The 15,574-nt window shown below is 39.1% G+C and overlaps 1 protein-coding gene across 1 annotated transcript in view; it reads left to right on the top strand.

The window, feature by feature from the left end:
• Nucleotides 1-11,547, top strand: part of st6galnac5a (ST6 (alpha-N-acetyl-neuraminyl-2,3-beta-galactosyl-1,3)-N-acetylgalactosaminide alpha-2,6-sialyltransferase 5a) — a 101,290-nt gene extending 89,743 nt beyond the window's left edge. Inside the window, exons 4-5 of the mRNA XM_041802518.1 lie at nucleotides 2,797-2,904; nucleotides 9,168-11,547. Of these exons, the coding sequence (XP_041658452.1) occupies nucleotides 2,797-2,904; nucleotides 9,168-9,426 (367 nt within the window). The 3' untranslated portion in view covers nucleotides 9,427-11,547. The remainder of the gene's footprint in view (nucleotides 1-2,796; nucleotides 2,905-9,167) is intronic.
• Nucleotides 11,548-15,574: the final 4,027 nt, after the last annotated feature.

Raw genomic sequence — 15,574 nt, 5'->3', positions numbered from 1 at the left:
AATATTACACCATTGCAGATGCAACGTGTAAGTACAGAGATGCACTGGAACAGAACTTGGTTACAGTGCTGTTGCAGGACTTCAGTATGTAAGAAGCTAATATGCATGTTTCAAAAAGACTTCACCATTTTTACATTTAACAAAACAATGAATCCTGTGAAAAAAGTCTGCTCATGTTTGGTTGTCATTTTCAAATGAAATTGTTGGTGTGTAAATGTGGCCTTGATTTAGCATTTTAGCACTTTGCAAAGAAAGGCTGAGGTTAATGGGAATATCTTTATTCCTGCAGGTATTAAATGATGATTGGTAGTGTTTGAAAGTTTAAACAAGGCATCAGTCTCACACTTTATAACTAAGCAATACAGCCTATATTTCATGTTATAGTTCTTGCCCTCAGTAGAGCGGTACTATATCAAGCGTCAGATGGAGAGGTGTAGAGCAAATCGACACTGGACTGTGGAGCGGCGGAAACATGGTCTGTGGAGTGACAGATTACTCTTCTCTGTTTGGCAGTCAGACGAGTCTGGGTTTAGTGGATGCTAGGAGAACATTACCTGCCTGACAGCACTGTGCCAACTGTGAGGTTTGTTTTGTTTTTTAGGATTGGGCTAGGCTCCATATCTCCAGTGAAGCGCTATCTTAGTGCTTCGGTATACCAAGACATTTTGGACAGTATGCTTCCAACTTCAGCACTTTGGGAAAGACGCTCTTCTATTCAAACATTTTAACCTTTTCCCACCACTGTTTTGTCAAAGTTTATCACCTCTAACCCATTTGTGCCACTTCAAACCCTTACTTGCCCATTTTTTAAGCAATTATTTAGTAATTTTTCCCTCACATTTGTGCACATCAGTACTCAGCCGACTGTTTTTTACTTCTCTGTCCAGTTGTGTAAACTTTTTTTTTTTTGGCCATTTTAACGTATTTCTGCCAGTTCTTTCCACTTTTAACTGATTTTTAATCAATTTTTGCTGCTTTTTAACCTCTTACACCATTTCCTACCCACTGTGCATTTTTGGAAGCCATTTTTGACACTTTTATCAAGTTTGTTGCCTCTTTTAACCATTTCCCACCATTTTATTTTTCAGTTTTGCCACCTCTAACCTATTTATGCCACTTTAAACCAATATTTGCAGATTTTTTCAGTTATGTAATCATTTTCCCCTTATGTTTGTGTGCATCATGGCTTAGCTATAAGGTCTTGCATTACTTTCCAAGTGCTTTACTTAACGTGCCCACCCACATTGTGTTCATAACCAAAAAAGTAATTCTGTTTTAAGAAAAGGTGTTTTTATTTTGGAAAAAGGTTATCTTGTGCCAAAGCTTAAATGAATGAAATTCATTTTTTTGTTGCAGTGATAAATGTGGTGATTATTCATGTTGAGTATAAAATATGGTTATGTTAACTCTACAATGGACCAGGTTTTTGGTGACCTGGCATGATCCGGAGTTGAACTCAAAGTCCGATGGATGGAAGGTGAAGAGGAATGGTGCCAGAACAGTTTCCTGGGGTGCTCCGATGTTGCTCCCCACCACCTCAGAGACACAGCTGTCCACTCTGACAAACTGCAGCCGGCCAGTGAGGTAGTCCAGGATCCAGGCTGTGATGCTGGGGTGTAGCTACATATCCATTAGGGCTGAATGGTGTTGAAAGCACTGGAGAAGTCAAAAAACATGATTCTCACAGTGCTTCCCTGTCTCTCAAGTTGTGATAGAGCCTTATGGGTGAGGGAGAAGATGGCATCCTCCACACTGATGTGCTGCTGGTATGCAAACTGCAGAGGATCCTGGAAAGCAGCAATGTAGCTCACCCGAAACAGTGAAGGGGTTTAAATGCTATGCAGTTATTAAATCATCAGGCCCACAAAAACTCAACAGCTGTTGGGTGGTATTTGAAGTGGTCCTCAGAAGGAGTCTTTGAAATATGTTAGTGTATTTTTTACTGGAGCCTTAAAGAAAAAAGCCTGTGATTAAGACTTCAATGTTTTTCTGTTACTTATGTTTATGTAGAGCAAAATGTTCTCATTACTGCAAATGTATCATAAAAAGTCTTATGAAGTTTTCTTATACGCTCAGAATCAAAGCTTTCACCATGTTTATTTACTTTTAATTAAAGATATTTTTGATTGAAACAGAAGTTTTCATCGTCCCATTGAAGGAGATGCATCTTTAATGACTCAGAAGCCCATTAAATCATTAAACAAGGAATTCTTGAAACAAATATGACGTCCTGCCTCGACTGTTTGTTCATCTGAGAGAAACCCACTGGGAGAGAGAGCTCTGATGGACAGTTAGATTCAGAGAGATTTTCTAATACGTTGAAATAATCATTTCATATTTCTTTCATTACAGCAAATCTCAGCAAGCTGTGATTAGTGCTCATTACTTTGGCTGGAAATCTGCAGTGTGAAAGTGGCAGATCATCCTGCAGCCAAAGCTTTGTCATTCCAACTATCTGCACTACACGCAGACCAAGACCACTTTGTGATTAAGGGTCTGCGTATTTGACAGGGTTCATTTGTATCAGTCGATATATGTGGGATGGATCTGTGTTTTAATGAAGCTGGGAGGGAACGCCAACGATCTCACAGTCAGGATAAATCGACCTCTGGATTTAGATCAATCTTTATTCTGCCATAAAACATAGATGTGAGATTTTCTGATTATCTTTCCCCGTTAATCACATTCAGAAATCAAATATGGTACAGTTTTCATGCTGCTGCTCTCCCACGCATGAAAGCCACTCAACCGTCTTCTGTCTCCCTCCCACTGCTTCTCTCCCCCCTCTCTCTGCAGGAGGATATCAAACTCGTGGCTGAGCACCGGCTGGTTCACTATGACCATCGCCCTGGAGCTGTGCGATAGGATCAATGTCTACGGCATGGTCGCCCCTGACTTCTGCAGGTGAGACACTGCGGCTGAATGTAAAATGAAATCATCAGCTCACCACCAAGCAGCCTGGCTAAGGACTTTTAAATCGAGCTTCATATGCAGCAGCTTCAATATCTAGAAATTCAGAGCAGCACAGCAGCCTGATAAGAGAGATTAAAACTGTAATAAATTCAAGCAGATGATAAATAAAATGTCACTGTGGCTGGAGATGCTTTTGGAATACTTAAGGTGCCTGGATATTAGTCCAAAGTAAGTCAGTAAACGGCCCTGAAATATAAATATTATTCCTCACAATTTTTTGTTTTGTTTTGTTTTGTTTTGTTTTAATCTATGGGAGAAACAAGAGAATAAGAGTTGGCATGGAAGTACAATTTTGCAAAACCTTATTCCATAAAAGTTGGCACATTTTATGTAAAATGTGAAGGAAGCTGAAGACAAGGATTTGCAAATCCTTTTCAACCTAAATTCAACTGAATACAGCACAAACACAAATATTTAATATTTGAACTGATAAACTTAGTTGTTTTTTGAGATGTGCTCAAAATACTGAATTGTGTGCTTTCAATGTGTTCCAAAAAAGTTGGGACAAGAATTTAATATGCCATCATTTCATCAGTTATTTCATAATAATATGTACTTGTATAGCAATACAAATAACAAAGTGCTTTACACAACATATATAAAAATAAAGCAAAGAGAGTCTGATCTCCTCTGGTAGGCTGTTCCAAAGTTTGGGGAATCGGAAAATTAAAGCTTTATCACCCTTAGTTTTCAGCCTTGATCTTGGAACAGCCAGCAGACCTCTATCAGTGGATCTCAGACTGCGACCTGGTTCAAACAAGGATAAAAGCTCAGGAATATAGGTTTTGGTTTTTGGCTGAGCCAGGTGTAGAGTGAGTTGCAGTTATCAAAGTGGTAAGGAAATAAAAAGCATGAATGAGTTTTGCTAAATCTTTAGTTGACAGGAAGGATTTGATCTTAGCTATATTTCTGAGCTTGTTTAAACAGGGCTGGCAACTTTTTTTTTAACATGCACCTAAAAGCACAAGTCCTGATCAAAAATTACTCTTAACATTTCTGGTGGAGGGCTTCACATAATGGCCTATCTTATTTTATTTTGCTGAGGAACTGAATGACTTCAGTTTTTGTTTTGTTTAGTTGTAGAAAGTTGTGAGACCTCCAGGCTTTAAATTCTGTAAAACACTACTTAAATTATGTTTGGGAAGTACCGTTGTGTATCAGTGAAAATGGATGTTACATTTATGAATATTGTTGCCATCTTTAGTAGTGGTGATAAGACTCTCAAAAACAATGTTTTAAAATTTGAATTATAAACTAATTTGTTTGGTTAGAGAGCAACTTCTAAATCAGAAAAGCAGCACGGAAGAGAATTCACAGCAGACTGTACTCTATCAACAGTGCAACACACAATTGTGCCATCTGCATACAGATGAATTTTACAATAGGAAACAGTAAAAGGGACAGGACAAAGTGCTTGTACCATGTTGGATACCCTTCAGAACTGCTTTAATTCTTTGTGGCATAGTTTCAACATGATGTTGGAAACATCCCTCGGAGATTTTGGTCCATATTGGCATAATAGCATAAAGCAGTTGCTGTAGATTGGTCAGCTGCAAATGATACATGATGCAGATGATGCAGATCTCCTGTTCCACCACATCCCAAAGGTGCTCTGCTGGCTGGAGACATGGTGTCTGTGGAGGCCATTGGAATATAGTGAACATACTTTCATGTTCAAGAAACCAGTTTGAGATGATTTGAGTTTTGTGAAATGGTGCATCATCCTGCTGGAAGTTGCCATCAAAAGACGGGTGTGGTCATAAAGGGATGGACATGGTCAGCAGCAACAATACTCAGATAGACTGTGATGTTTAAACAATGCTCAGTTGGTACTAAGGGACCCAGGGTATGCCAAGAACATATCTCCCACACCATTACACCACCAGTGTGATGAAACGTTGATACAGGGCAGGATGGATCCATGCTTTCATTTTGTTTACACAAAATTCTGATCCTACCATCTGAATGTCACGGATGAAAGTGAGCTCATCAGACGGACAGTGTTTTTCTATTGTCCAATTCTGGACAAAATGCACTGAGTTGCTGCCATGTGATTGGCTGCTTAGCTATTTGTGTCAACAAGCAATAGAACAGGTGTACCTAATAAATTGACCAGTGAGTGTTTTTCCTGGTGCTTCAGTGTGCTGTCTGTGGCTGAGATTGCTCTTTAACCAACTGTTATCAAAGCCAGAACTATCTAGCCTGTCTAAACCAGACTGGTGTGAAATTAAAACAGAATTCTTTAATTGGAATTGTTTAAGGTTGTTCATGTACTAACAACTCTAATATTTCTGCAGGGCATGGCAGTTTAAAAATAGGCCTATAGTTCAAAACTGGTGTTTCACCACCTTTGTGTAACAGAGTGACATAAGCATCTTCCAAGTGAAGGGAACAGTGCCAGATAAAATAGAAGATTAAAAATGTATGTAATGTAGTTGACTAAAATGCCTGGCAGAGGCCCAGGCCTTATTCCTCCCTCTCAGTAGAGCTGAAATTTCAGCTGAGAACCACAGTGTTCCTATTTTTCACAGAGTTTTTTGAAGGGTGCATGCTTATTGACAAGATTTATGAAAGTGTTCAAGAGTTAAATCAACAACTGGGATTTTAGCTGTATCATGTCTCTGTGTATACACCAGACAACAAAAGCTTGCTCATCAAAATTTTTTAAATTTCAACTGACTACCATGGGAGGACAATACTTTTTTAACTTTGCATTTCTAATAAAAGTTATTGGACAGTGATCACTGAAGCCAAGCTCAAATACTCCAGAATCGGTCATTTTTTTCAGCTCGCTTTGTTAAAATTAAAACAATCAGATTTGACTTTAATGGGGCTTTTAAGTTTTTGCCTGGTGGAGATTTTAATAAACTGTGAAATTAAAATGTTCACATTCTTCTCTTGAATTATCAGAGGCAGAACTCACTTGGTTTAAATTAAAATTACCTGAAATAATAACTTCAGAATTTATGTATGCAGCTTAAAGATCAGCCAGCATATCTAAATCTAATATGGTGGTTGAGGCGTGTGATAGAAGAGAAGTTCATAGGCCTTACATTTAAATAGTGCTTGAACTGTCGTGTTGAAAATGCCTTGCAGGAGCATAGAGTAAGTTCAGTATTCAACAATAATTGATGATTTGGATGAAGAACATGTTTGTAGATATCAGATCTATCATGAAAGGATGTAAAACGTTTCACATTTGGGATGCCTCTGGGATGACTACAGCAGTAGTCCTTTGGCCAGATTTGAAGTTATCCTAACAGGGAAATTTTTACTGCATCACAGCAGGGAGTTGGAAATGGACCAGAAATTACACACTGAGCTCTAGCATTCAGAATACTATCCATAAGCTGAACAAAGTCATTTCTAAGCTCTATCATTTGATCCCATAACAGTGGAGACAGAGCAGTGGTGATGTGGTGGCGTTTTTAATGACCAGATCCAGCTCACCCACCATAAACTCTGAAGTTTGAAGCATGTTCTCCAGCTGGATAGCCACACAATGCACAGAGCTTTGGCTCCACTATCCACTGTGCTTCACCTGTGTGGCTCTGGAGTTGAAAAGCCTTGGGACTTGGGCCCTGTTCCAAGGCTTACCCAAGCATCCTCCTTTTCGTTAGAGGAAACTATGGCACGATCAGCCTCACTGACAGCAAGTAGGGATCTGTGCCAAGGCAAGGTGGTCTTAGTGTCTGAAATTACGCAGCTTGTAGGCAATGGAAAAATGTTGTCAAACAGGGCCAAGATAGGCAAGCGGGGAGGCAGGGAGTCCTGCTGTAGAGAGTTGCTCTACTTGATTGTTAAATAGTTTTAGATCCTGATGTCTGATTACCAAAACCTCTCAACAACAAAGATCTAAAGAGTAGGTCTAAAAAAAGGAGTAAAAAGTCAAAGATAAGAAATTTTCTGTTTCTCAAAGTCCAGGATCCTTCCTCTGTAGGAGGGATCCTTTTGAGTCAGGGGCTATGAGGGCATGCTGGAGGTGTGTTGTATTTCAATGAAAACAGGATGAAAAGGATTTCAAGGCAAGTCAGCATCATTTATACAGCACATTTAAACCAACCAAGATTGGCCATTATATTCTGTTTTTATTGTATATTTTACATCTCAGCTGTTGGAACTGGTATTTCTAAACTTCAATATGATTCTATCAAAAATCAATTTCAATGCCTGTTTCAATACCATGGTCCTGAGAATAACAGACCAAGGCACCCAGTATTGAATATTTTCTTGATTTTGAGTACTTCAAATCTGAGCTGAATTGGATTGGATTTCTAGAACAACTTAATCCTCAAAGGACCCCTGGAAATGGTCAAAATAAAACAATTTTGACTAATTTATTTAAAATGGTGGATTTCCTGTCGGAGTTAGGTTATTGCTCCAAGAGGCTATTTTGTAATTCATGTCAAGTAAAATCTATCCCCTAAATTTCACAGTTCTAGGACAAAGTCAAAGAAGGGTAACCTTGCACAGCAGATGGATTTCGCCCATTTCCGTGTTTCTCACTGGCGAATCCATCTTGCAAAGCTCCCGTCTGAACAGTTTGGGCCCGGTTAGAAAGTGACAGGACCAATCACAACAAGGGGCAGTAGTTTCAGGCATGGCGGAGTCTTGACGTAAGCAAGTAGCATGTTCAGTGAAAGATGAAGAAGCGTAATCATCCTTCCACTTTGGAAGATGAACTACTGTGTCATCTCATGGATTAATTTCATACATTTATGGGAAAAAGCTGTTTTACAAGTGCCAGCTTCACAACACAAGATGCAAGCAAAGCATGTTGGGAGCATGCAGCAGTGCAAGGCCAGAAAGTGTTGCCACTTTTAAATATCTTGTGTTCCTTAATGGGACAATGAAAAAGAAAAGCTGGTTTACTGTAAAGACTAAAGTATGAAGACTCTTGAAAGATTAAAACTGGGTAGAAATATTTTTGAGTTTTTGTCAACTAAATCTAGAATTAAAGTAAAACACATTTTAGTCTAAAGACTAAGACTAGATTTAAATTAACTGCCAAAATTTCCGCTGCACAACGGATGTGTTTCAGCAATAAGCTGTAGCACATCTGAAGTGTCTGCAGCACTATCAAAAGCTTCTTGTTCAGAGTCGTCTTTTGATTGTCTGTAATCTGCTGCTCTGCCCAGATCAAAAGACAATAAAGGACATTGTGTCTGCTGTTTTCTTGTAAGCCGTCTTTTGGTCGTGCACTTGAAGGAGTCTGAGTGTTCTCCTTTGCCTGCCACAGAGTAACAACATGAACCGTGACGTCTGTCCTATGTAGCCAAAAGGCAAATAATGATGGGATGCATAGACGGTTGTGACTCCGTCTGGCTCCTTGCAGCGAACTCGTCCAGCCCTTATTAGCAGAGTTTAATGGTTTGAATCACAGCTCACGTCTCAGCCAGCTCTTTAATTGGAGGATTTTATTGGAAGAGGAACAAATCTCTTAGATTTCTCAATAAAAAGAACAAACTGTAAAACATTCAGAATAGCTTTGCCCCTGATCTGATTGATTAAAGAATTGTTTTTATTTTCAGTTTGGGCACAAATTAAAGATGGAGAGCATAAGCAGATACTTAAAACTCCTAATGAGTTAGATCTGAAGATTTTTATTGGATTTGATGAGAGTGAGAGTTAAATCATGTTTCTAAAATGTCATGTTGAATGTTTTATTTACTTCAAGGATGATATCGATGGAGCCAAAGCATTAAAAAAAATCACTAATGGAAAAAAATGATGCATCAACTGTGTCCTGATTCAGATTTCAAGGTTTTCACTCGCTTTCCTTGTTTATTTTTTTAGCCATCCTTTGAATTGTTTTACATGTTGTTAAGCTGCTTGAGGCTGTTTTCAAAGACGCTTCAGTGTCTTCAGTGACTCATTATGGAGCTATATTTTCCATCCAGTTCCAGCCTCGCTTACTGCAGCACTCAAACAAAACTCAGCCACTTTTTTAGACACTTTCTTTATTTGTCTTTTCCAATCAGCACTCATCTGCAGGTGGCCTTTAACAAATAATCAACAGGAGCTAAATTTGGCTTTGTAAGCTCTGCATAGAAAAATAAATTCATGCAGATCAGTCACCCTCCTTCACCGTGAAATGAAAAACTCTGCGGGGTGTGGAATATAACTCAAGTGACTCATTAAAATTGTTTTTCTTAAATGTCAACTGTCTCTTCTGTTTCTCAAATTCACTGCAGGGGGCGTCAGCACCAATCCGTTCCCTACCACTACTATGAGCCCCGTGGCCCGGACGAGTGTGCTATGTACATTTCTCACGAGCGTGGACGGAGGGGCAGCCATCACCGCTTCATCACAGAGAAGAGGGTGTTTGCAAACTGGGCACGGACTTTTGACATCCACTTTTACCAGCCGGACTGGAGCCCACCGCCTCTCCCGGCCAACCGGTCGCTGGAGGGGGACGTCACAGCTGCACACGTGGTACCCAAGAAGACGTGACGGGAGTCGAGTTTAAGAAATACTTTAAAAGGGGAACTAATGTAGTAGAACTCTGCAATTTCAGGAGCCTAAACTGAACAGATAAAGCTGAGGTAGAAGATAACCTCAGGTGAAGGCTGGGTTTTTTTGATCTTGCTGGACTTTTGTTGCCAACAGCTCTCCGTCGCTGCAGCTCCTGCTGAGGAGGTGAAGAAGTTCAAAGTTATACATCTGTTTTATAAGAAAAGCCTCATAAAGTGAGGTTATACAAGGAGGCAACGTTAGTCACACTATCAATGCATGCGTTCACTGCAGAGCCTCGTCGTCTTTGTGCATTCATACTGTATGTATGTCGACTAAAATGATAACAGAGGATACAAACTTCAGTCTGGGCTTCATATAAAGCCTCTCTTTGGCTGTGTAATATGCAGGATCTACTGCTTACAGTTCAGTGAAAGAAAATACCATTACAATACCCATAATCTAACAGCATAGAGCTGGAGACAGTGTCAGTGGAATACTAATTAAACTGAAGCTTCGGTCAAATCTGGCTTTTAGAAAGGGTGAATTATCCCTGTTCAGGATTTAGTTCTCCTGCTGCCTTCAGTTATTGAACAGGTCAGGTTGGATGAGATTCATTCGACCCCTGAAGGCCTTCAAAGCAGATATTCACTTCCCTTACTTTTATTAATGCTGCCTTCCAGATGTGTGCGTTGTAAAGTGTCCAACTTTAAAATCTAGAACTTCTTGTTTGAATGACAAGAGTGTAACCTCGCAGAAGGTTTAATCTTGGCCCCATGCGGATATATCATAAGGCTTTGTTGGCGCCTGTCACTAGTTAATAGTGCGATTTATACAGCTACAAGTCGGATTTCCATGTAAATGCACAGCTAAGTCACAAAAGACAAGTGGGAGATTAAGATGGAGAGCAGGGATGCAGCGGCGGCATCCATCCTACTATATTCATCCGCTGCTACCGCCGTGAGCCTGAATCACCTCGAGGGAGAATTACACCCTTTTTTTTCCTTTGGTTAAACTGATGAGTATGTGATCTGTCACTCCTCTCGTCTCCAGCTCCCAATCGTGTTTTATGTGCACTCTCTGCTCATTTGATGTAGTGGAAGCTACTTGTAGGCTGCCCCGTCTTCACTCCCAGAGATCCTCTATTTTCTCCTCCATGAATAAAAATCAGGTCTGGGGGGAAGCGATGCCACGTGTGGTTATCTTAATGATACATCCTGGTGCTAAGTCCTTATTGATTTGCCCTCATCGCTGTAATGTGAGTAATGAGAGAATAGATGCCGCGGGTCAGATACATAGGTGCTCACACCTCCAGGACGGGATTCACATCATGTTTCCTCAGACGAGACGAGGAAACGATTGCTTTTCATACATCATGCACAGACGCAGCTGCTGCTTTTCTCTACGTTGCCCGGATCGCCTGCTGCTGACTTGCAAAGTCCACCATAATTTATTTTGTAGGAATGTGTTCTCCATGGCTAAAAGGTGTGCAGAATGATCTATAAAAGGAGGCTGATAAGTATTTAAACATTTCAGATATTTGCCTTGTACCTGAATCTTTAATGATGTTAAAGAGAGTTTCTTCTAAATATTTCTTTCATTTATTTAACTCAAGAAAAAGATAGTCCTCAAAGGCTAAGCTGAAATTTTCAGAATGCTTGTGTTGTAAAGACATGAGTAAAATTCCTGAAATTCTTCTATTTACAGTGACATTGAGCAAAGGAAAGCAGTAAATTACCGCAAAGTCGGATATTTGTAAAATTCGCTTTTCAAATAACGTATTAGTTTCACATTTTGAAGAAGTTAGTCCCTCTCTTGCAGAGATTAAATGCAATGTGTCATGTCTGCACAGTGAACTGTAGTTAGAGGTAAGGCTGCTCGATTATGGCATAATTTTTTTTTTTTTTTAAAGATATATTTTTGGGCTTTTTAACACTTTATTTGTAGTGCATAACAGTGGATACAGTGATGAGAGAGTGAAGGAAAGTAGCCATAGGCTGGACTTGAACCTGGACTGCCTGTGTACATGGGATGTGCCTTAAAACCACTGGGCCAGGGTTATTAAATTACAAATTCAACTGAGCCAAATTTTAAAATCAAGAAATGTAGCCGGGTCAGCCATGTTCGGCGCCCAGTAAGCAGCTGGTAATGTCAAATTTTGAACCAATACAGCTCAATTTGATAAAAAAAATCTGAACTTTTTATTCACAGTCTCCCTTTTTAAATTTGGCAACATGACAAAATCACACCAAAAGTACATAAAAACACAACAGAGCTGTATTTGAACATAACCTGAGGTAGTTTAATTTTTTTTCACTTGAATAAAATAAAATAAATAGAATGGAAAAAATAAAATAAAACTCTCTAAAAAATCATTTTGGTCACATCTTACCCAGGCATATCTTAAAGTGCATAAAAACTAAAGTTGCACAGTTGTAGCTACAGTTGAAAAGGACATGTTTTATACTCGGTATCTTAGGGCTACTTTTGTCAGCATTGTTAGCCGTGCTTCAAAACAACACAGTGCTTTGTAGGTAGACTGTTGCTAGGTTATGCAGAGTGCTGCATTCATGGTCTGAAATACTTTGGTAATTTATAAATCTTGCGAAAACAGGTTGTCCTCTGCATCTCTGGCATGACCACAGGCTGGGCCACTTGGGGGATGGTTCTGAGCTGCATGTGGCCCCTGGACCGCTAATTGAATAACCAGGCCAGCTGCACCCTGGCAGAAATCCTCAATGATTGTACAACATCTGCAAAACATGTACTTATTGAACCTAGACACTTAGTACTTTGAAAAACAAGCAACAGAGTAAAATAAATGTATAATTATATAAAAATGTGTCTGGATAGCTCAGTGGTTTACTTTGCTGACTTTGATACAGGAGACTGGGGGCTCATAACCCAGTCTTGGCCCAATTAGTATCCAGTATGGACCTTTGTCAAGTTGTATGAGTAGTATTATGACCAACTTAACTCTTAGGCCTTGTTCACAGATAGGCAGGTATTTTCCAAAACCAAGGTTTTTCAGTGCGTTTTGATTCTGTACACACACTGATAACGCTGAATATGTGGTACGTGTCCACTCTCACAGAAGGACTCCTCTTGAAACAAGAGCTTGTGTATTGTGCACTTCCTGTTTAGTTAGTCTAAGTTTTGAGATCGGCCGAACTCTCACGAGCCTTTACATAAACATCAAAAATATAGTTAAATTAGTCATGTGAAAAGAAAAAATGGCACTTTGGTCAGCTTTTATTCAAACATGCATAGGTAATCATGAGATACTACTACAGTAAACTCCACTCTTCAATTACTGTTATTTCTCTGTGATTCACCTACAAAAAAAAGCTTTGGCTGGTAGACTGGATTCTTTAATGTACTAGGCAGGGCTAGCAGCTAGCAGCTAGCTTCATGTTTCCTACCTCTATACCAAGCTAAAAGTACTGATAGCTAAATTTAGCTACATATTTACTGTGCAGACTTGACAGTAGGGATACTAAAATCAATTTTAAGTAGTGATATTGATAGCAATATTGGCCAACATGAGTAATAGTGCTAAATGAGTAAGCTGTTTTGTCTCATTAGCTACAGATGGAAATAAGGCTACAATCTAGCACATTTACGTATATATTCAATAATGTGCACTGTCCCCCTATAATAAATAAATACATTTTGTGAAAGACACTGATCATGTTTGCATGGAAAAGGCAGTGTGGTGTCTTAAAAATGTTCTTCTTCCCTTAAAGGGGACGTATCATACCTGTTTCATACCTTTGAGTTGACTGCAGTCTAAATGAAACAACTGTGCTGGGCTTTGGTCTAAATATGCCATGGATCAAGCACTAGAACCAGTGTAAATCAGCTCTAAACAGCCTTCCAGAGCAGTCTGTTTTATGTTTGTATTTTTAAATGTAAACGAGCTTCTTCTCTTCCATGGGGTGTGCCAGGACAAGTAGAGCTGAGAGCTTTTAAGGCTGTAGGTGAAAATTCATGGGTGGAGATACTGTACCAGGTGAAGAGAAGGTATTATTGTTATGATTCTATGTGATATTTATGGACACAGAAGCAAGACAGACCTTCAGATTTCATGTTTTCAGACACAGGAGAACCATGAACAAAGGACTAGGTTGGCTTATTTCACATTTTGTGGGTTTGTAGTACTCTGGATATCCAAATATACAAGTAAAAACAGCAGTCAAGTGTTGGACTCTCAGAGAAATGTGACATGACCTGATTTGTGGCCCACAATAACAATGATGCTATGATCATTTCTGCCAGTACTGGTAAAATGCAACACAACTTATAATTATAAATTCTGATATCTGATTAACTGAATACTTTAAAATAACCCTTACAAGGTTAATTTGAGAAGATGTGATGGAAGTTTTACCTCTTGTCACACTGCATCTCTTAATGTCTACTTGCCTCCTTTGGCTGTTTAATTTCTGCCCTTATGTCGCTTCAGCGCCACTGTGAGTTTAGAGCGTGGTCATTCATTTAAAAAATAAAATACGGCTATATGGCACCAGTGATTCAATAAATGCATCCTGCCAGCCCAGACAAGGATTTATTGTCTAATCAATATATTACAAACATCTAAATTGATGCTGTATATTTCATAATCCCTGACTCTCAGTGAAAAAGGATGTTTCCAAAAGTAAGGAACTCTTCCTTAAAGCAATGAATCACTCATCAAGTGTTGCCACTTAATTTCTATGAACCAGTTACTGACCAAAACCACTAAAGCTTAACCGAATCATGTCTTCTTTCCATCTTTTTTTTCACATAATGGAAATGTACAATTCAAATCAATAAAGTACTTTTTATCAATATTCATGGTTTCTTGTGCATCTTTATGTGGCCGATAACATCGTTGAGATTTTTTTTAAGTGTATACTTCATATACGTACCTTAGAAGTCCTCTGAAAAAAAGGATGAAACATGACGGTTAAGTTTATGATAGGAGGCCAATGACTCACCTTAGCTCTCCACTGATGGCAGCTGCCATCTTCGCCTTTCAGTCTCCCTCTTCCTGTCTGGTTGTGACATCCGGCTGTGTCACGCTGAAATAATAATGAAAGACGGGCAGAGCTACAAGGCCGTTTCTCCCCAGAGCTATAAACAGATTCCTGCCAGTCTTCAGAGCACAGTGAAGAGCATTTCTCTGTGAAAATAGCACCGCCTACGTAGACTGAAGGTAAAGAATATATACCAAGGTAACATTGTAAGATGATGACAGAGAAACCAGGTTTTCAGGAGAAAGTCAATGACACTTCAAAGTTAACAGACTCAGCCTTTACTAGATGAAATTAAAAAACACTGAATTTTAGACCATTGATGGCTTTGCATGATCTCAAATACAACAAAAAGCTTCAGTCAACAAACATACCCAGGTCATTTTCTCTTTGGCTCATCTCCTGAAACATTAAGAAAACAAGCACTATAAGGTTCCTGCTTGTGAACACGTTGCCAGCTTTTTATAAGATCTCTTAAAGAGGATTTGAATGAACACAAAAAAAACCTTTTTGACTGTCACACAAGGTCATCAAAGTAAATGAGTAAATGTTGTTACATTTCCAAGCCACATGCACTACCATGATTATTTCTGAATTAAAAAAATTAAAATTTAATTTGATATAAAATTAAAACAAGCCAAGTGATATACTCACCAGCCACTTCATTAGGTATATGTGTTCAACTGCTTATTCAGACCCCACCTTCAATGTCGCAGAAGAAACGGAGACTCATCAATGTTTATGAATCTTCTGTTGTCCAGACTGCCTCAGGGTTTGAGGTTTTGTGCATTCAGAGATGTTTTCATGCATACCTCAGCTGTAAAGTTGTTTTTTTTTTAATTATTGTTGCATTTCTATTAACTTAAACCAGTCTAGTCGTCCTCCTGTGACCTCTACATTCAACAAGGTATTTTGGCCCAGAGAACAGCCTCTCACCATTTTTTTCTTTTTTTGGACCCTTCTCTAAACCCTAGAGATGATTGTGTGAAAATCCCAGTAAATCAGCAGTTTTTGAAATAATCAGACCAGTCTGTCTGCTACCAACAACCTTGGCACGTTCAAAGTCACTGAAACCACCTTTCTTCTCCATTCTGATGCTCAGTTTGAACTTCAACAGGTCTAGACCATTTCTA

This window comes from Cheilinus undulatus, linkage group 13, assembly GCF_018320785.1.
Source record: "Cheilinus undulatus linkage group 13, ASM1832078v1, whole genome shotgun sequence".
Classification (NCBI taxonomy): Eukaryota; Metazoa; Chordata; class Actinopteri; order Labriformes; family Labridae; genus Cheilinus; species Cheilinus undulatus.
The sequence above is the reverse complement of the archived record's forward strand: the minus strand, read 5'-3'. Positions and strand labels throughout refer to the sequence as shown.